Source organism: Cydia fagiglandana, chromosome 26, assembly GCF_963556715.1.
Source record: "Cydia fagiglandana chromosome 26, ilCydFagi1.1, whole genome shotgun sequence".
Classification (NCBI taxonomy): Eukaryota; Metazoa; Arthropoda; class Insecta; order Lepidoptera; family Tortricidae; genus Cydia; species Cydia fagiglandana.
The window spans coordinates 7,666,942-7,687,428 of NC_085957.1; the positions used below are offsets into that span (position 1 = coordinate 7,666,942).

The 20,487-nt window shown below is 40.6% G+C and overlaps 3 protein-coding genes across 3 annotated transcripts in view; 2 read left to right on the forward strand and 1 right to left on the reverse strand.

Annotated features, from left to right (window-relative positions):
* LOC134677476 (uncharacterized) overlaps positions 1-20,487 on the forward strand; it is a 343,898-nt gene that overhangs the window by 228,764 nt on the left and 94,647 nt on the right. The gene's annotated exons all lie outside the window — the stretch shown is intronic.
* Positions 1-20,487, forward strand: part of LOC134677482 (uncharacterized) — a 109,814-nt gene that overhangs the window by 86,997 nt on the left and 2,330 nt on the right. The gene's annotated exons all lie outside the window — the stretch shown is intronic.
* The window catches only part of LOC134677468 (uncharacterized), a 68,932-nt gene that overhangs the window by 19,358 nt on the left and 29,087 nt on the right, over positions 1-20,487 (reverse strand). The window contains exons 5-11 of the mRNA XM_063535950.1: positions 17,037-17,137; positions 14,619-14,777; positions 13,977-14,099; positions 13,502-13,600; positions 12,613-12,742; positions 9,959-10,082; positions 8,554-8,702 (exon numbers count right to left, since the gene is read on the reverse strand). Coding sequence (XP_063392020.1) covers positions 8,554-8,702; positions 9,959-10,082; positions 12,613-12,742; positions 13,502-13,600; positions 13,977-14,099; positions 14,619-14,777; positions 17,037-17,137 — 885 coding nt within the window. The remainder of the gene's footprint in view (positions 1-8,553; positions 8,703-9,958; positions 10,083-12,612; positions 12,743-13,501; positions 13,601-13,976; positions 14,100-14,618; positions 14,778-17,036; positions 17,138-20,487) is intronic.

Below are 20,487 nucleotides of genomic sequence, written 5' to 3' on the forward strand. Positions count from 1 at the left end.
GAAATTCATCATATACACCCAAAAGAATAGGATGAGTATAACTTTCCTGGTTCTTACTGACTGACAAGTTGCGTTTGACTATAAAAATAAATCCATTGTATCTAGTTTTTGTTTGCCGATGGAGTTCAGAGAAATTCAGAGAATATAGTAGCCGATACTGAAAATATGCCAGTACCTCACCTCATTTGAAGTAAGACATTGTAACACCTCATTTTTGAAAATGAGGTACTCATACAAACTCATTTTAAATTGATGTCCTACCCATCACTAGTTCCCAGAGGTTCGAAAACATGTTCCTGATGTCAGTATTGACTGATGTCCTTTTTAGGGACATTTTTCGAAATTGGCCAATTACGTTCATATTCGTAATCGATGTCGACCATAGGTCCCGAAAAATGTTTCTGACGTCAGTATTGAAGGATGTCGCTTCCATTTCGGGACATTTTTTTAAATTGATCGTTGGCACTTTAAAACGATATCTGAGATTTCCAAAGGTTCCGTAACATGTTTCCGACGGCAATACAGACGGAGTTTCCTTTTTTTCTGGACATTTATGGGACATTTCTTCCAATTAACCGATTGCGTTCAAAATCAATATCTGAGGTGCCCAAAGGTTTCGAAACATGTTTCTGACGGCAATACCGAGAAATGACCTTTTTTCAGCAGGGTGGCGTAATGCAGGTAGTAAAGTAAGTACGCGGCTAAAGTGTAGAATCTAAATATTGCCGTTGAAACCATATTTTGCACCTCATATATCGATTTTGAATGCAATCAGTCACTTTCAAAGAATGTCACTAAAATGTCCCAAAACAGGACACCTTTCAATATTGCAGTTGAAAAAATGTTTAGAAACCTCTGTTTACCTCAGATATCGATTTTAAACGCAATCGGGTAATTTCTAGAAATGTCCCAAAAAAGGACATCTCTCAATATTTCCCTCGGAAACAAGTTTCGAAACCTTTGGGCACCTCAGATATCGATTTTGAACGCTATCGGTTAATTTCAAGGAAAGTCCCGAAAATGTTCCAAAAAGGACATCCTTCATATAGCCGTCGGAAACATGTTTCGGAACCTTTGGTAAACTCAGACACCGCTTTTGAACGCATTTGGTCAGTTTCACAAAAATGGCCTAAATAAAAAGGACATTAGGTAGGTACATACAAAGTAATCGTCAATCTGAATTGACGATTGAGGATTGACCGATCAATTCGAATTAACGATTATTAATCGTCAATCTTCAATCAGTAGATTTAGAATTAGTTTCGTCAATCCTCAATTCGAATTGATCGGTCAATTCTCAATCGTCAATTCGAATTGATGTTTTGCCAACACTGCTATCATGTAACTGAACCACTTCATGTTTGGGCTCGTTTGATCCGTCTCAACAAGACCTTGGACACAAGTTAGTACTCAGGGTCTGATGATGGAGCTGGACTGTGGCCACGGGTACCATGTCTACCATGTAACTGAACCACTTCGTGTTTGGGCTCGTTTGATTCGTCGCAACAAGATCTTTGACACAAGATACTACTCAGGGTCTGATGATGGAGCTCGAAGGTGGCGACGGGTACCAGTCTATCACATAACTGAACCACTTCGTGTTTGGGCTTCGTGTTTGGTTTATCACCTAGTGTCAAAGATCTTGTTGAGACGAATCAAACGAGCCTAAACACGAAGTGGTTTAGTTGCATGGTTGATTGGTACCGGTGACCACCTTCCAACTCCATCATCAGACTCTGAGTATCACCTAGTGTCAAAGATCTTGTTGAGACTAATCAAACGAGCCTAAACATGAAGTGGTTTAGTTGCATGGTTGATTGGTACCGGTGACCACCTTCCGGCTCCATCATCAGACTCTGAGTATCACCTAGTGTCAAATATCTTGTTGAGACTAGTCAAACGAGCCTAAATATGAAGTGGTTTAGTTGTATGGTTGATTGGTACCGGTAACCAACTTCCAGCTCCATCATCAGACTCTGAGTATCACCTAGTGTCAAAGATCTTGTTGAGATGAATAAAACGAGCCTAAACACGATGTGGTTTAGTTGTATGATTGATTGGTAATGGTGACCACCTTCCAGCTCCATCATCAGACCCTGAGTACTGTCTTGTGTCAAAGATCTTGTTGAGACGAATCAAACGAGCCCAAACACGAAATTGTTTAGTTACATGAGATACTGGTACCCGTGGCGTCCTTCCAGCTACATCATCAGACCCTGTGTATCTTCAGTGTCAAAGATCTTGTTGAGACGAATCAAACGAGCCCAAACACGAAGTGGTTTAGTAACATGATAGACTGGTACCCGTGGCCACCTTCCAGCTCCATCATCAGACCCTGTGTATCTTCAGTTTCTTGTAACTTGTTTCTTGTAAATAAGCGAGTACCTATAATTTCTTTCGAGTAATATACGTTCATAAGTACGAGTATGGGGCTATTCATAAATTACGTCGTTTCAAATGGGAGGAGGGGGGGGGGGGGTCTGGACATCGGATGATGGTAGCATAACGTAGGAGGAAACAGAGTCATCCGAAGCATGATTTTTGGATGATTTGAGGGATGGGGGGGTCAAAAATAGATGACGTAATTTATGAACAGCCCCTATGTACATTTGCACTGCATTTAGTATTTTCGTACTTACCAAATAACAGTTTTAGGACTTTATAAGTTAAGTACAGTTAGTGTTGTTATGGTTGATTTCAATATGCTTCGCGAAGGATCAAGAATGTTTAATCCATCATTGTAGTGCGAGTGTGGTAGAAGGGATCGGAATACTGAGCTCGCACGGCCTGCCGCAGCGCGTAAAATACCTAAACTCGCTCAACCCCGAAATGTAATAGCACTCTTAAATAATTTGTATTGTAGAAAACATCTGTTAGAATGTTTTTAGTCTATTGATTTTACTTGAATGGTTCCTAATGTTCCATAAATTATGTTATATGATAGAATATATCATGTTATATGATAGTATGTATGTAGTTTTTCTGTAAACAACACTTAGTCATGTTTTTTTATTGTCAATTTTTTATCTCATTGAATTCATTGATATATCAATGGACCGCGGATTTTCCTTAAATAACAACTTGTTAAACGGAGTTCCGTGTACTTAAATGGGCATTTTAAAGGGTCTTTCATCTGACGTGCTTGCAGATGTTTTTTAGGAATGGATTTTTTGTCAAGCGCTGGTTCTATTTCCTTAGTTGTAGTTGATAATCTAGCTGTGACTGCTTTTTCGAAATAATTAACTATGTATTAATATCTCTCGGTCAGGTTTTTGAAGGGTCATAAGTACAGTAAGTTAGTAAAACTAGCCCTAGCTGTTCAGTAGCAGCTACTATGAATACTATTATTATTACTATGTTGTAATGTAAGGCAGAAAAACATATCTCGCCAAACTCGTCAGAATTTGCACGATCTTTTCAAGTCTTAGCAACATACCTACTTCAAAGACAAATATTGTAGAATGTAGATAATTTAATGGAGAATATTATGTTCCTGGGTACATTTGTTGTAACGTTTGTCGTTTTTCTACAAATATTGTAAAACTGCAAAATGGTACGCAAAAGTGGGAAAAGGTGGGCAACAACCCATTTGACAATTTGTTTCTTTTCTTCTTATTTACATAGTCAGCATAGTCTATATGCATGTCTAGTTTCGTGCCAAAATTTCGTGCATGGGACAAAATCATTAAAATTGCCGGAATTTAAGGGATAGTTAGATCGCAGTAAAATTAGATGTTCACCCTTTAAAACTTGTCTGTTTGTTTGGGGCCATCCTGTATAATAATTTATTATTGCTACTTAAAGCTTTTTGCGTTCGAAATTTATTTATCTTGTTAAGGGTCACTTACATCGTTTATTTTGTTAAGCTCATTCAATAACATGAATATATTAATAAATTGAACGAAACGTGACTTGGTTCGATTAGTTATTATTGTGCTATTATCATTGCAAATAGGTCCAACGTTAACCAACTTTAATTAATTATGAATATAAATATAATATACCGGGTGTGGCCTGTAATATAATATGAGCAAAAAATTAAACCGTAGGCTGCTCCTCAAACTGACCAACATTTGTTCAGCAACTTTTAAAAATTACTTATGGTTTGATTTTTAATACACTTCAAAGTTTATTCTAAGACGCAATGTATTGCGAATTTTGTTATGTGTAAGGCGTGACAAGCAACGTCAGTCACAATGATAATGGCGTTGCGATGGCGTCCATTGAAGATAATATTTATTTTGTATGAAAAATAGGGAGTCTAAATACTTTATAATTTTTAAAAGTTGTTGAACAAAAGTGTCACCTTTTGAGGAGTACAATATAATTATTTGCTCATGTTACAGACCACACCCGGTATATCACTACACCTTACAAAACAAAGTCCCTATCCCACGCCGCGGCTCTCTGTTTGCATGTTTGTTTGTTTGTTCGCGATAAACTCATAAACTACTGAATGGTATTTGAACGGAAAAATACGAACGTGTCTTGTTATTTCAGTGAGTCACGATACAAACAGTACTGAGGTTAATTGAAGTAGAATGACAAATACGAACGCTTCCGAGTAAATACGATGAAAAACAATTATGCACTACATCAGTACAAGCTTTTTACAAGCTTTTATTTAGTTTCACCTGTCCCGTTGTCGGTCTGTAATCAAATCTTGCAAGTTAGATTTGATCCACTTCCCGGTTTCCGATTGAGCTGAAATTTTTCATGCGTGTATAAATCGGATGACAATGCAATATTATGGTACCATCCAGCTGATCTGATGATGGAGACAGGAGGTGGCCATAGGAACTCTGTGATGAAACAACGCAACCTAATTGTGATAAGGGTTTTTAGAATTGTCTCGATGAGTATTACTTGTCTGTCGTAAAAAAGTACAGTCAGCGATAAAAGCTTGTACCAAAATGAAATTATTGCCAAAAACTTATTTTACTATTTTTATATACACTTACTTACCAACATACCTACAGACATAGTGGTCATTTTGTTGAGTACGGTTTTATAGATTTTCGCGTTCGAGTCCCAAAAGTTTTTTTTAATAAGTCTGATTAAATATTTGTATTGCGGTCTAGTTTACAATTGTCTGGCCCACAAGGTCCGTTGTGGTCAATATGCATAAATAATCGCATTCAACTTTTACGTCACTTGCCTGTACAACATTAATTTGTGGTCACGGGGTATTCCTATTATGAACAATTGTCTTTAAGAAACGTAATTGCCCTGTTTTTTTAAAGCTTTATCCTTGATTGGAGCTTACGATATTATTGGAAGTACGGGTCCATGGTGTTTTAGATGGTTTTCTTGAACACATTATTTTTGGTTTTTATGGATAAGCATTAAGCATTTGCAGCGACTGGCGGGAACATGCACAAAACCGTGACGAGTGGCGGAAGAAGGGGGAGGCCTTTGCCCAGCAGTGGGACACAAACTAGGCTATTAAAAAAAAAAAAAAAAAAAATGGATAAGCATTTGGACATATTTATTTACACTAACGGGTCTACCGCGATATAATTTCATTGTTTTTACCTTAAATTCCGACGTTTTAAACTGTAATGTTTTTGGTGTCCCGTTTGCTCGTGATTTCATCTATAAATTCACTTTTTTTTCTTCTTGTTTTTGTAATGTTATTTTGTAAGTATCTGGGATATATAATAAGTCTTTTTGTGTCTGGACTGGACCAAGTAAAAGAAAAAGTGGCGCTAATGTCGAATCAAAAAGTAAAGAGCTGCATGGCGGCAAGTACCTAAGAGAAAACTGGAAAATTACTCCGAGATGAATACCTAACCATTAAGTTGATGATAATTTCATGATGCCGACTCACCTGTGGCCTTTAAGCTGGCGTGGAAGCGGAGCTGTGCCCCTGCTAACACGCATGTTGCGTTGGCAAGTGTAACATATAGTTGCCACATGCTCGCTATGGTTCCTATCACTATGATCACAGTCTGACGGACCTGTTGTCCTGCAGGCGCGGATCCAGCCCTCAAAAAAGGTTGTGGTCACAGCCACTCCAAAATCGGCCAAGTGCGAGTCGATGGTACCTGATGATTCCCCGACCAATAAATTCGCAGAGGGATTGCAAGCGATTTATTTCAGTCTATACACACTTAGCGCCACTTGCACCATCCCAATAACCCAGGGTTAACCCGTTAAACCGTTAACCCAGTGTCAAATTGTACTGGTAACCATGGTAACTCCAGGTTAACCCCCGGTTAGTGTGATGATGCAAGTGATGGCGCTTAGATCTATAGATAACTACACTAAAAAACTCCTTCGGCTGTAAATTAAAAGCTGGCAATAAGCTGGAAATAATTGCCCCTGTTAGTAAATAATCTATATTCTTGCAAATAATTAGGGCTCTGTATTCAGCTGGGATGCCTAGGTACCCTGATTCTCCGACCAATTTTTAGCAGATTGTCAGATAATTTCATAATCATTTAGATTTCCAGGTTTGGTTAGGATTGGTTAAGTTTTGGAGGAGGAAACATTCGAGTACGAAACCTCTATTTTTGAGATTTTTACGCAGGATTTTTCGCCTTGTCCTTATCGCACTAGTTTTAGGAGCCGCTTCCGTTAGCAAGACGGGTATACTTACCTAAAATATTTAAAACTCAGCTCCTGTTTCGTCTTAACGTTTCGCCAAAAATGGTTTCGTAGAGTCAATTATTCGTAGATATGTAACTTTTGATCGACTAACTTTTGGTAGACTCTTGATTCACATATCATTCAGTTCGCTTCTGTGTAAATTAGCAGACCAATCATTAGAAGGATTTCATTTGGTAGAGTAATCTTTTCATCAAGCAACCTTCAGTCGAGTAATGTTTTATAACTTTTTTCAAGTTTTTGTCAAGTGGCACTCTTAACCCTGCCTAATATCATACAAAAATATCAATTTTAACATTTATTTTATATCTCTGGTTCCTATTTAGCTAACGTGATAAAACTAGTCTGCAATAATAGACTATTTAATAATTGTTCAAAAGAAATAAATAAGTTTTTGACATTATCAATAGTTTATGATTTATGAACAAAATAAGGCCAAAATCTGGAAAATGTCCACATGTAGAGCACTTGCCCCTACCCTTAAGTAGTCAGAATTTTACCAAAAATGGCATGCGATTTTTTTGTAAGGTCTATGGAGCCTTTTCCATACCCATATAGACCTGCGCTCTGAAACTCCTATGACAGTCAATTAAAAGCTGCAATTATTTTAAGAAGTTGTACAAAAAATTCTGAATGTTTAAATTTCAGACTCCATAAGTAAATAATTTAATAAATTGCTGTTTATTCTGTATCACTAATAATTTGAGTTGTCAGCTGATATAAATACAGCAAGGAGTTCTATTTCACTAAGTACCTATAGTATTATATAATTGTGTTATTCAATTTATTTATTAGGTAAGTTGACATTGTTTATGTGGTAATTTTATGTTGTACTATCTTGTGAGCGTTTTGGGGCCACCTGTAACTCGGGCAGTTTTGACGTTCATCAAAGGATAATTCTACGAAAAGTAAATCTGCGTATCGATCAACTGACTACTCTGCGTACTTATACCTAATGAAATTCTGCCAAAGCGTCTGCGATACAAAAATCGGCGTAATTCTACCCGGGGAATCAATAGGGCACCCTATTAGGGTTGTGGGCATGCCCACCATGCCCACAACGGTGGATCCGCGCCTGTTGTCCTGTTAATCGTTAACTGGCTCATGGCTTGTGGCTCTATGCTTCACCCTATGGTTATACCTGCACCGTGTAGTCCACTTGGCTTATGACCGCAATCAATGGAGACATGTTGCATGTGGTCGCGATCCTCAGCATTGAGGGAACGAGGAAGAAAAAGAAGAAGATGGTTATAGACTGACCTGTGGCCTTCAAGCTAGCGTGGAAGCGAAGCTGTGCCCGTGCTAGCACTCGCAGGTGGTAGTCACAAGTGTCGTAGCGGACGGATAAATGCCACATGTTGCTTATGATTCCTGTCACTATGGTAACAGATGGCTTGTGGCGCTATGCTTCACTCTGGATATAGACTGACCTGTGGCCTTCAAGCTAGCGTGGAAGCGGAGCTGTGCCCGTGCTAACACGCGCAGGTGGTAGTCACAAGTGTCGTAGCGGACGGATAAATGCCACATGTTGTTTATGATTCCTGTCACTATGGTAACAGGTGGCTTGTGGCGCTATGCTTCACTCTATGGTTATAGACTGACCTGTGGCCTTCAAGCTAGCGTGGAAGCGGAGCTGTGCCCGTGCTAACACGCGCAGGTGGTAGTCACAAGTGTCGTAGCGGACGGATAAATGCCACATGTTGTTTATGATTCCTGTCACTATGGTAACAGGTGGCTTGTGGCGCTATGCTTCACTCTATGGTTATAGACTGACCTGTGGCCTTCAAGCTGGCGTGGAAGCGGAGCTGTGCCCGTGCTAGCACTCGCAGGTGGTAGTCGCAAGTGTCGCAGCGGACGAATAAATGCCACATGCTGCTTATGATTCCTGTCACTATGGTAACAGATGGCTTGTGGCGCTATGCTTCACTCTGGATATAGACTGACCTGTGGCCTTCAAGCTGGCGTGGAAGCGGAGCTGTGCCCGTGCTAGCACTCGCAGGTGGTAGTCACAAGTGTCGCAGCGGACGGATAAATGCCACATGCCCGCTTGAGCTGAGGGGGAGTCCGCTGGCTTCATTGGTAGGACTTTCAATCTGTTGGATGGAGATTGTTTTAATACAATGAATAAATATTATAGGTCAATTTTACACATATCGATCTAGTCCCACAGTAAGCTCAATAAGGCTCGTGATATGGGTACTTGACGACGATGTATATAATATACACAAATATATAAATACTTATATACATAGAATACATCCATAACTCAGGAACAAATATCCCCGATCGATATAAAATCGATTTATCGCCCCCGAAAACCCCCATACCTATGCAAAATTTCATCGAAATCATTAGAGCCGTTTTCGAGATCCCCGAAATATATAAATAAAATAAACAAGAATTTGCTCGTTTAAAGGTACTTCCCCCATTTATCGTTGTTTTGATTGTTTTATGAACAAGATGCATATATGTAACTGCGTCGAAATATCGGGAGCTCGAAAACAATACAAAAGGTAATCACGGTTCATATCGGTCGATATGTCGGCGGCCGATCGTAAGATCAGGCAGATCGTAGTGTTCCTGTGTAATGTTTTGACGATAGTCACATTAAACCAATATATAGGTAGGATAGGTTAGTTAGGTTGCTTGCTTCATATGCCCGAAGGGCAAACTGCCCAGAAATAGGAGCCCCAGCGGGGCTCCTTCGACTCAGAGATCTAGTCAAAGATTTTCACGTTTCACGATATGCCTAGGAATTTCACGATATGCCTGATCTTACGATCGGCCGCCGACAGATATAAGTATATTTATGTCGAATAATTTTACGGTTTAGACTCATTTGTTTTTAGTCTAAATGTTAATATTAATAACATGTGTAGTAATGTTAGTATGTCTCACAACAGTTTAAATTCGGTTATATTTATTCTATAATATACACTACTCACTCCTCGTTCTGAGGATCGGCCCCAGGGAACACAAGGAACACCTCCCTTGGAGACAGCTCATCAGTCCTCGAGGCCGCGGAGAAGGCACTGAAGTGTTGTACAGGTCTTGAAGAGCTGTTAGTTACTCACTCCTCGTTCTGAGGATCGGCCCCAGGAAACACAAGGAACACCTCCCTTCTCCCTTGGAGACAGCTCATCAGTCCTCGAGGCCGCGGAGAAGGCTCGCACTGAAGTCATGTTGTACAGGTCTTGAAGAGCTGTTAGATACTCACTCCTCGTTCTGAGGATCGGCCCCAGGGAACACAAGGAACACCTCCCTTGGAGACAGCTCATCAGTCCTCGAGGCCGCGGAGAAGGCACTGAAGTCATGTTGTACAGGTCTTGAAGAGCTGTTAGATACTCACTCCTCGTTCTGAGGATCGGCCCCAGGGAACACAAGGAACACCTCCCTTGGAGACAGCTCATCAGTTCTCGAGGCGGAGGAGAAGGCTCGCACTGAAGTCATGTTGTACAGGTCCACTTGAGGAGCTGGTGGAAAAGAGTTTTCTTTTAGAATCTTTCCTTTCTTCATTAAGCCGACCACTGACTAACAGTCCGCCGGACGCTATCGGCCGGTCAGTTGTTCGGAACTGTCAAATTTTTGTTCTGACAGGCCGATATCGTCCGGCGGACTGTTAAGGGGCTCACTGATTAACAGTCCGCCGGACGGTATCGGCCTGTCAGTTAGAACAAAATTTTGACAGTTACCGCCCGATACCGTCCGGCGGCGGACTGTTCTGGGCTCCTTTAGTTGAACCAAGAAGGTCTGCAACGATTTTGATAGCACGTGCAGTGCAAGTGTTATTTTAAACGTCAAACTTCTATTACATTATAACGTATAAAATGACGCACTGCGTGGGCCATCAAAATCGTTGCAGACTTTTCTTGGTCTAACTCTATCAACAAACATATAACTATACAAGCATTTTTTTTTCATATAATTTGTTTTGAAGAATAGGTATGATGATGATGATGATGATGGAATCCTGTTATCCCTCATCAGGGACATAGGGCTCTCAGAAGGGTTCTCCACTGTTGTCGATCCTGCGCTGTCTCTTCGACTTTCTTCCAGTCGAGGGAGGGGAGGTGAAGAATAGGTATGACTGTTATTAAAGTAAATAAATAAGCTACGTATAGTTTTCAAATTGCAGTTGCAATAATATTCCGATCAACTAAGACTTAATACAATAGCGCATAAAATTATTCCCACTTTGAAACATGGTCTAATCCCGGATACTAAAATGACCGTGTAATTTGCCAATTTAACCAATTTGCCATATCCTACCTGTCAATAACCGCATTATTATCTACTAGTAACTAGTGACATAGCGAAGCGTGGGGACTATAGCCCACACCCTCTCGTGCTTGACAGGAAGCCTGTGCCCAGCAGTGGGACGTATATAGGCTAAATTATGTATTTAATGACATGAAATGCCAACGTTAAATTCAACATAGATAGACAATTTACAATACAATACAAATACTCTTTATTGTACACCTCATTACAGAAAACAATACAAATAATACAGGAAGAAGTTATCTTATCGGTAAAAAGCGATCTCTTCCAGACAACCTCCACAACCAGACAATTTAACCGGTATTCAAACCTTACTGTAGTTAATTTCGAACTTTAAAGGTCCCCAAACCCTCATTGATGGCTTATTCCCACTAGTTACCATCAAGTTATTACCAGTGGTAACTACTGGGGATTTTGTTCCCACCTTTTACCCCTAGCAACTACTGGGAAACATAATTCCCAGTAGTTACCACCAACTCGTTTCACTATCGGCCTCATCTCAAAATTCAAAGTCGCTCAACGAGCTATGGAGAGGGCTATGCTCGGAGTTTCTCTGCGTGATCGAATCAGAAATGAGGAAATCCGTAGACGAACTAAAGTCACCGACATAGCCCACCGGATTAGCAAGCTAAAGTGGCAATGGGCAGGCCACATTGCGCGCAGAGAAGATGGCCGATGGGGTCGAAAAGTGCTCGAGTGGAGACCACGGACTAGCAAGCGCAGCGTAGGACGTCCACCCACAAGATGGATGGACGACCTTGTTAAGGCCGCCGGAAGACGCTGGATGCGGGTCGCTTCCAACCGGTACGAATGGAGGTCCAAGGGGGAGGCCTATGTTCAGCAGTCTTATGGCTGAGATGATGACCACCAACTCGGATTGGTGGTAACTAGTGGGCATAACCCCCATTGATCGAGCTATTTGAAGTAAATCGCCCGACCTTGCGGTGTCAGTCATGCCCGCACAATATACACAAGTAACTGACCCTTCATAACCCTTCTTCCCAAGCCGTAAAATCCACAATTGGTCCGAGGTATTGTTTTCAGTATGTTGTTATGATTATGACAATGCTTGGTAAATAACCGGAACCGCTCATTTGTGGACCCATTATCTCTAAAATATTCCAAATTATGATCGTTCTTTTTGACATGCAGGATACCATCAATCTTATAATGGATAACATGTTTTTACCGACATTGAAAAGTAGGAGGTTCTCAATTTGTCATATTTTTATGTATGTTCCCCGATATCACTAAGACGTTAATCGATTTTGGAAAATCTTTAGGAAAGGGCAAGACACCTAGGGCTCCTGACTACCCCACACAATGGGGTAAGCAATCGGATTCAGATTCATATTTATTCCAGAAAAAGGGTATTTCAAAAGGGGGGGGGGGTGGTCTGGACATCGGATGATCGTAGCATGACGTAGGAGAAAACGGGGTCATCCGAAGCATGATTTTTGGATGATATTAGGTGGAGGGGGGGGGGTCAAAAATAGATGACGTAATTTATGAACAGCCTCTAGGGATAGAGTAGCGCTACCTCCGTTTTCCACGCAAAATAGGCACGTTAGATGTCGATGCATATTGCTCATAACAAGACTACTTAGAGTGGTATTCCATCTGTCCAATATCTTGGTCCAATCCCATTGCGTCTCACTCTCTCATCAAGCAAAATGTGAGACGAAATATACATTGGACAGGTAGAACCCTTAGCCTACTCACCATCATTGGGGGGGTACAGCACAGCATGTTCCACATCGCCCTCGATGTATATCTTCAGAGCAGTCACTCCGTATTCCACTGGTATACCCAAGGAGGTGGCTCCACCACCACCCCTTCGCACTAGTAGAGTCTGAAAAAGACGGAAAATCAAATATGGCATTATCTATGGTGTTAGGATCCTATATATGGATTTGCGTCCGTTAGGGACAACACATAAGCAATGCAACACTATGACTGGTAAAATTTATTTGTTGCCCACCATAATCCATACTAAAATTACGGTGCATGGGGAATTAAAAAAATGTGCGACTGTGACAAGGACAAACAATAACAGCGCTTTCGCTGCTACTCCTAAAGATACATAAGACTTATTCCATCATACCTACCTACGTCGGAAAGGGACAAACGATTATTATCGGCGTGTCAACTTTAGTAAACATTTATGAATAAGGAGCTAACTCTACACATACGATAGGAAAATTGGAAGTTAATAAAAGCTTGTAATAAGTTTTTGGCAAAAATTCCATTTTTGGTACAAGCTTTTATCGCTGACTGTACTTTTCTTTCCACAGACAACTAATATTCATCGAGACAATCCTAAAAACCCCAAACACAATTAGGTTGCGTTGTTTTATCACAGAGTACCTATGGCCACCTCCTGTCTCCATCGTCAGATCAGTTCGATGGGACCATAATATTGCATTGTCATCCGATTTATGCATGCATGCAAAATTTCAGCTCAATCGGAAACCGGGAAGTGGATCAAATGTAACTTGCAAGATTTGATTACAGACAGATAGACAGACAGACAGAGAACGGTCAGGTGAAACTAAATAAAAGCTTGTAAAAAGGAACAAGCTCTATACGTTAGAAGGATTAGGTATCTTACTTCAAATTTGTCGTCCTCCTCAATAGTGTTGAGTCTGGCCTGTCGCGGCTGCGCCTGAACTTCCAAGTGCATTTGGTCCATATCGCTTGCTCCCACGTCCTGTCAACAGAACTTATTAATGTTATTATACTATTACATCATAGAAGGATGAGTGAACGAAGGCTGACAAAGAGAGTGTATGAGGGAGAAGGGGAGGTGGGAGTTGGAAGGGGTAGACCTCGGCGGACTTTCTCTGATCAGAACGGGAAAATCCTGAAGAAAGGCCAGGTCAAGAGCACCTTAAACCGGCGAGCGTGTATGAGGAATGTTATGAATGTGAAGGAAGCGAAAGAGGTATGTCAGGATCGTAGCAAATGGAAATCCGTGGTCTCTGCCTATGCGTCGTCCGACAACATCGAAACTCATCCACGAATTGCCCTTTCCCGGCCTCTGCAATTACTAATTTACATTGATATAACATAATGCAGTATTTTACCAATCCCTGCAGTGTGTAAGTCAGCACTTCTCCCTCGGTGTGCTTGGAGACGTTTTTCAGACCTTGAATCTGTTGTTCTATGTCAAACGCCGGTAGAGACGGGTTCGTCCAGATCGTGTAGACCTGTTGAAATAAATATTGCTATCTAAATGGGGTTGGCAACTGTTTAAGGCTTGCATAGATGTCAAAGGCTTTTTCTATGAGATTTGGCTTAAAGGGCTGGCAACCAAGGCATCTCCATTAAAAAAAGAAAAATTTGACACAATTCTAGGGATTGACAGGGCAAGCTATGCTGGCGCTATCTGCTAAATACTTCGTCCGGCCAACCACATAAGAAGAAGTACTCTAAAAGAAGTGATACACATATGATGTTCTTTATGCCAATGTTTTCGAGTCCAAAATATAGGTATCAGTCCAAGCCTTCTCTGCAGTTTTTGCACCGATTTGGCAAGCAATAGAATGGGGGAAAGTTTGACATAAAAGTCACTTGACATAAAATTAAAATTACCTCAAGACGGACTTATATCGACCAGGATATGGACCGTGATTCCCTTTTTCATGTTCACGGGTACCCTCAGACGGACTAAAAATATTTTTTTCTGCTACGTCACCAGTTCCGGTGTAGGAATAATCAGGGCTTACCTTTAGTCGCTTCTCAACTAGAGCTCTCACAGCCAACGGGAGCCTCTGGAGATCCCCAGGAGCTCTATCCGTCAATACAAATAATGCGCTGTCATATGGCACAAGCTTGGTGGCTGAGATAAGGGCTTGCATTGTTCCGTCGCTCGTTTCTGGCAAACCCTGAAAAGAAAAATGGATTTTAGGGTTTCTTTTTGGAATCCAAACGGAAAAAGTTCTACATTGAGCTTCGAGCACCGGCTTCCGACATGTCGGAAGGGGGGTCCCTTTGTTTCCCATAAAGTTTTAAGTCATAATGTATAGTTTGTCATATTATCGTTAGTCATAAAACTGAAACCGCTAGCTTTTCAGGATTTTCGTAAGGTTATTCTATAGATGGGGTAGGTTAGGTTAGGTTTGTTTTATGGCAATCCTGAAAAGTTACGCGTTTCTGAGAAAAACCAATTATGACTAACGAAAATTCGGACAAACAATACATTATGACTTAAAACTATTTGGGAAACAATAGAGACCCGTCGGAAGGGCCCAAGCGATATCTAATCGTTCGAATTATTCTGCTATTTTTTGCGGGGAGAAACGTGCAAGCAGTCGCATTTCTCACTCACTACATACAAAATCCAATCTGTAAATACGACACAAATACATAGAAAATGACACACGTCAAAGACAAATCTTCCACACCTCGATCTGTTTTTGTGTACGGACGAGTCACAATCTCACAACACGCATCGCCATAGGTACAAGAGATGCACCGGATATTCGGTTACCATCCGGTATCCGGCCCTTCCGGCCATGATTTTAATATCCTGCCGGATACCGGATAGTGTCCTACTATCCGGACGGATACCGGATTGGAGCATTGCTTGATTTCGGAGTAAACTAATTGGATTTAAGAATCAGTCTTGATCATAATTTCAAACCTAGAAATATGTCCGCGCGAACGTTCACTAGGAAACAGGTCAAGCCTGCAGAATGCGGACCTGAAAAACCGAAATGTAGGTATAGTTCCGTTGGCCGAATATTCGGCGCCCGGATACCGGATATTCGGCCGATGGTCAGGCCGAATATCCGGTATCAGGTATCCGGCCAAACAACTATCCGTTGCATCTCTAATAGGTAGGTACAGTTGTACCTATGCTTCGGCAGAGGGGAAATGGTACGATTTCCGTCTTCCTTCCCGGTGTTGCTCGAAGACTTTTACTGCCGTATTCGAACTTCAAGATATTCACAAGAGACGACACCTACTATATCCATTCTAGATACGTTATAGTTTAGATATCAACTAGTTCTCTTTTCCAGCGCAATTCGGGCAACTAATGTCACTTTTACGTTAGATAGAATACGATATCTATTAGATGTGAATTGGATCTCTAAGTCATATCCTGTGGAAATCGTTCAAGGGTATCTCCAAATCGCGCAAATGTCAAATTTGACAGGTTAGATCTTAAACATATCGTTATCGTATCTTGGTGATGTCTAAAAGATGTCTAATATATGTCTATTTCATAATCCGAATCGGGCCCTTTTTAGCCGTTAATTAGTGTCGTGTATTCCACCTTAAGGTCGAAACGAAACTACTGAGCCGTTTTTAACCCGACGCTAAAAGAGGGGTTACCAAAAAGGGTAATCCAATTTATTTAAACATTCCAAATACTCCGCCTATACATTTTTCACTTAGCTATGCTTGTGCTGATTATGTATTGTTCTATAAATAATACTTATCTTATACATATATTTGCTACATATACATATTGTGACAATTCAATAACACACGGAAAATACAAAAAAATAAACGAGCGTGTCTGTCTGACTTATTATCTTCTGACGGTCATATTCAAAATACTGAATACCACATATATTTATATCCATTATGTATATTTTAGCCAAGCTAAAATGGACTTTATGCCATTGTGCAGTGATGGTATTGGCTTGTTGTAGCACATTGTGTGTGTCTTATTATTATGTTGTTATAACTATATTACAAGAGGGCTTTGCCGTAATTTCGCGGACAATGGAAGGTCATTGACTTGATAATTATATATTTTTCATCAAATCTTCACACACGAGTAGGGTCATAACATAAAGTATACACGGTGTTGGGATATATCTTTATTAGGATTCCGCACCCAAAGGGTAAAAACGGGACCCTATTACTAAGACTTCGCTGTCTGTCTGTCTATCACTAGGCTGTATCTCATGAACCGTGATAGATAGACAGTTGAAATTTTCACAGATGATGTATTTCTGTTGCCGCTATAACAACAAATACTAAAATCAGAATATAATAAATATTTAAGTGGGACTTCCATACAACAAACGTTAATTTTGTAGCCGTTTTTTGCGTGATGGTACGGAACCCTTCGTGCGCGAGTCCGACTCGCACTTGGCCGGTTTTTTTAGGGTTATGACTTATGTACTCACCTGGTATTTAACCAAGAGTTTATTCAGGGCATCAGATACAGCTGTGTAGCCATTTTTGACGCCGTTGCCCTGGAGATTGTGACGGGATCTCCAGTTGATACCTGGTGACAAACGGTCAATATCAATTTTGTACTCAACAGAGACTGTTAACAAAATATGAAGACCCTATGACGGAATTAGCAACATTGCTTATACAAGGTTTCGAAAAGGTATATAGGTAAATGTTCTTACATTTGCTCTAGATCTAGAATCTATAGATCATTCTCCCAAGGGGTCACCCATTCCCTCCCCCCTGTCACAACATGTCACATTTTCTTGACACACCCCCCTAAACACGTGTTGTAATTCATTGGATGACCCCCAAAGTTTGCTCCGCGGACCCCTAAAGGCTCCGCAAAGCTTCTGTGGGGGCTCCGCGAGAAATAGCGAGAACCAATCAGTAATCAATTCTTCTTTATCTCTGGTCCACACTTAAATAGTTCAATTGGGGTCCCGTAAAATATTTTGCTTTCCAAAAGGGTACCGTCGCCAAAAAAGTTTAACTCACTCATTGCCACCCAGCCAAACATCAAGACGTCCGCGCCAGGCCACAACTTCGTCATATAAAGCAGTAGTACCACGATCCCGACTATCGGGTCGTCCGGCCTGGGAACGAAATAAACCCGATAGTCGGGTTTTCGGGTCGGGGTTTATGTGTTAAGAACAGCGGTTCTAAATAACTCCTCAATAATCCTTTCATAATCAAAGCCAGTTCAACTCAATACTACAGTAACCCAAGCCCCCAGCCTGATCTTAAATTACTTTTTCTCCCAGTTTTTACTAAACCGAATACGAGTGAACTGGAGCGTGCTAGTTTACATAACTTACATTCACTCACCAAGGTCGGTTATCTTAGCATTCCTATGTTTTTATATGGTTCCGGTCGGATTACAATTAAAGTTATTTATTAATTAGATTAAGTAAGTGTGTATTGTAATAATGGTTTAACTAACGCGTTTATAGTATTTACAGTACATTTACTTTACCGCCTAGGGCGGGATTAAGGACAATACGTGCCTAATATGTCAAAAATTTAAAGGGCCATATGTAGGTAGGTACTGTAAAGTGGTCCACTGATTAACAGTCCGCCGGACGGTATCGGCCTGTTTGTTGTTCGGAACTGTCAAAATTTTCTTCTAATTGACAGGCCGATGCCGTCCGGCGGACTGTTAATCAGTGGGCCCCTTAAAACGATGTACAATACACGTGCGAAAAGGTAATTCGCAACTCGTGTCGATTTAAAACACTCCCTTCGCTAATAAATCATCCGCGAATAAATCATTCGTGAATAAAAAGATTGTGAATTATTGTTTATTCGAATGATTATTCCGATAAAAGTTTATTCGAATTATGCCCATCGCTGGATGCATGCAGGGTTGCTGCGTTTTAACTTTGAGTAGCAGTGCAAGATACGAGATTTAAAATTGTAGTTGACAATCTCAGAAAATATCTAGAAATCTAAATTGAAGTTAAAATAACATGGCATGTAAAAACGCTTGCTTTTACACATCTGTCACTGTATGATTACATTCATTATAATCACAAAAGACAATGTCACTTTACATGTATGACGTTTGCATCTGTTATTCTTGGCTCTTTTGTGCGAATTATATTTCGATTTCATGCTAGTTGTCAAGTCACTTGATCTGCGGACGAAGTGTTTAAAAAGATCTGCTCTGTACAGTGCAACCTGCAATAATATGTTACACAACGAAGGCCGCAAAAATATCTGACACGATTTGTAGAGCCATAAGAGCGTGTCACATATCGTCGGGTGACAAGCAAAAGTCACTAACTAACATCATTGAAATTATTGGACAATAAACCGTGTTACAAGTGTAATAAAGTGCATTGTTACTTTAATTTTTTGATAGGACTTAGTGACTTTTGCTTGTCACCCGACGATATTTTAACGACCTTCGAAAGAAAAATATTATTGCAGAAATATTATTGAGAAATATTATTGGAAGAAAGATATTATTGCAGGTGACTGTACGAACCGCTAATCTGATGATCGGAATCAAAGCATTTTTTGACAAATTATTTTCTTGATTTTTTCTTAGGATTCCATAATATATTTAACATTTATATAATTGTGTGTGTTTATTTTGTTTCAGGTAAGAATAATACAGTTATTTAGATTAAGAATTAAAGACTGGTAAGATTAAAAATTTATTTGCGCTTACATTCCACTATACGTATTTGTGCATTAACCTCATACATAAACCAAATCATAATTACGGTTATAACCCTACGGTGTCCGCTTACCAACTGGCCGTACACTTGTTTGCCACCGTCGAGCTATTAAAACTATGTGCGTGTTCGCGCATGCGTAGTTGATTATTGCTCGTTTGCAAACAATAGATTATCTCATACCTGTACAGTCACAAATAGAGATGCACCGGATATTCGGTTACTATCCGGTATCCGGCCTATCCGGCCATGATATTATTATCCGGCCGGATACCTGATGGTAACCTACTATCGTACCGGATACCGGGTAGTAACATTTCTTGATTTCGGAGTAAACTAATTGGATTTAAGAAACAGTCTTGATCATAATCGTACTTGTTTATTATTTTAAAACAATTTAAACATTCTACTGAATGTGTCCGCCGTCAATGCGGCGCTGAATGCGGCATGACTTGCACGCGCACTCATTTCGAACCTAGATATGTGTCCGCGCGAACGTTCACTAGGAAACAGGTCAAACCTGCAGAATGCGCACCTGTAAAACCGAAATGTACGTATAGTTCCGCTGGCCGAATATTCGGAGGCCGGATACCGACTATCCGTTATCCGGTATTCGGCCAAACAACTATCCGTTGCATCTCTAGTCACAAACATCACTACACCTTATAAAGCAAAGTCCCCCGCCGCGTCTGTCTGTTTGTATCTTTGCGATAAACTAAAGGAGCCCACCGATTGCCAGTTCACCGGACGATATCAGCCTGTCAGTTGTTCGGAGCTGTTTTTAACTGACAGGTTGATATCGTCCGGCGGACTGGTAATCAGTGGGCACCTTAAAACTACTTAACGGATTTTCAAGCGGTTTTCACCTATCAATAGAGTGATTCTTGCGGAAGGTTTAGGTGTATAGTAGAATCATACAAACAAACCAAACCAAAAGTATACACAGCTAAGATATGCATGCAGCCGCAGCACCTTCATACTGGTACGCGCCCCGACCGCCGCGCCCGGCGCGTTGCTCAACGACACCTCGTAACTCATGAGGCCCTGGTACTTGCTCCGCGCTAAATTAAATTTTTAGACAGTTGTTTTTTCGATTTTGGCCACCGTAGCCTATGGAGACTAACAAGCAACACTAAGTGGTTTTCGTAGTCTATGGATGTTGCTACTTTAAGGGTGTCACATGCGCGTTTCTGACTTATGAACCAATTGTTTCTACTAT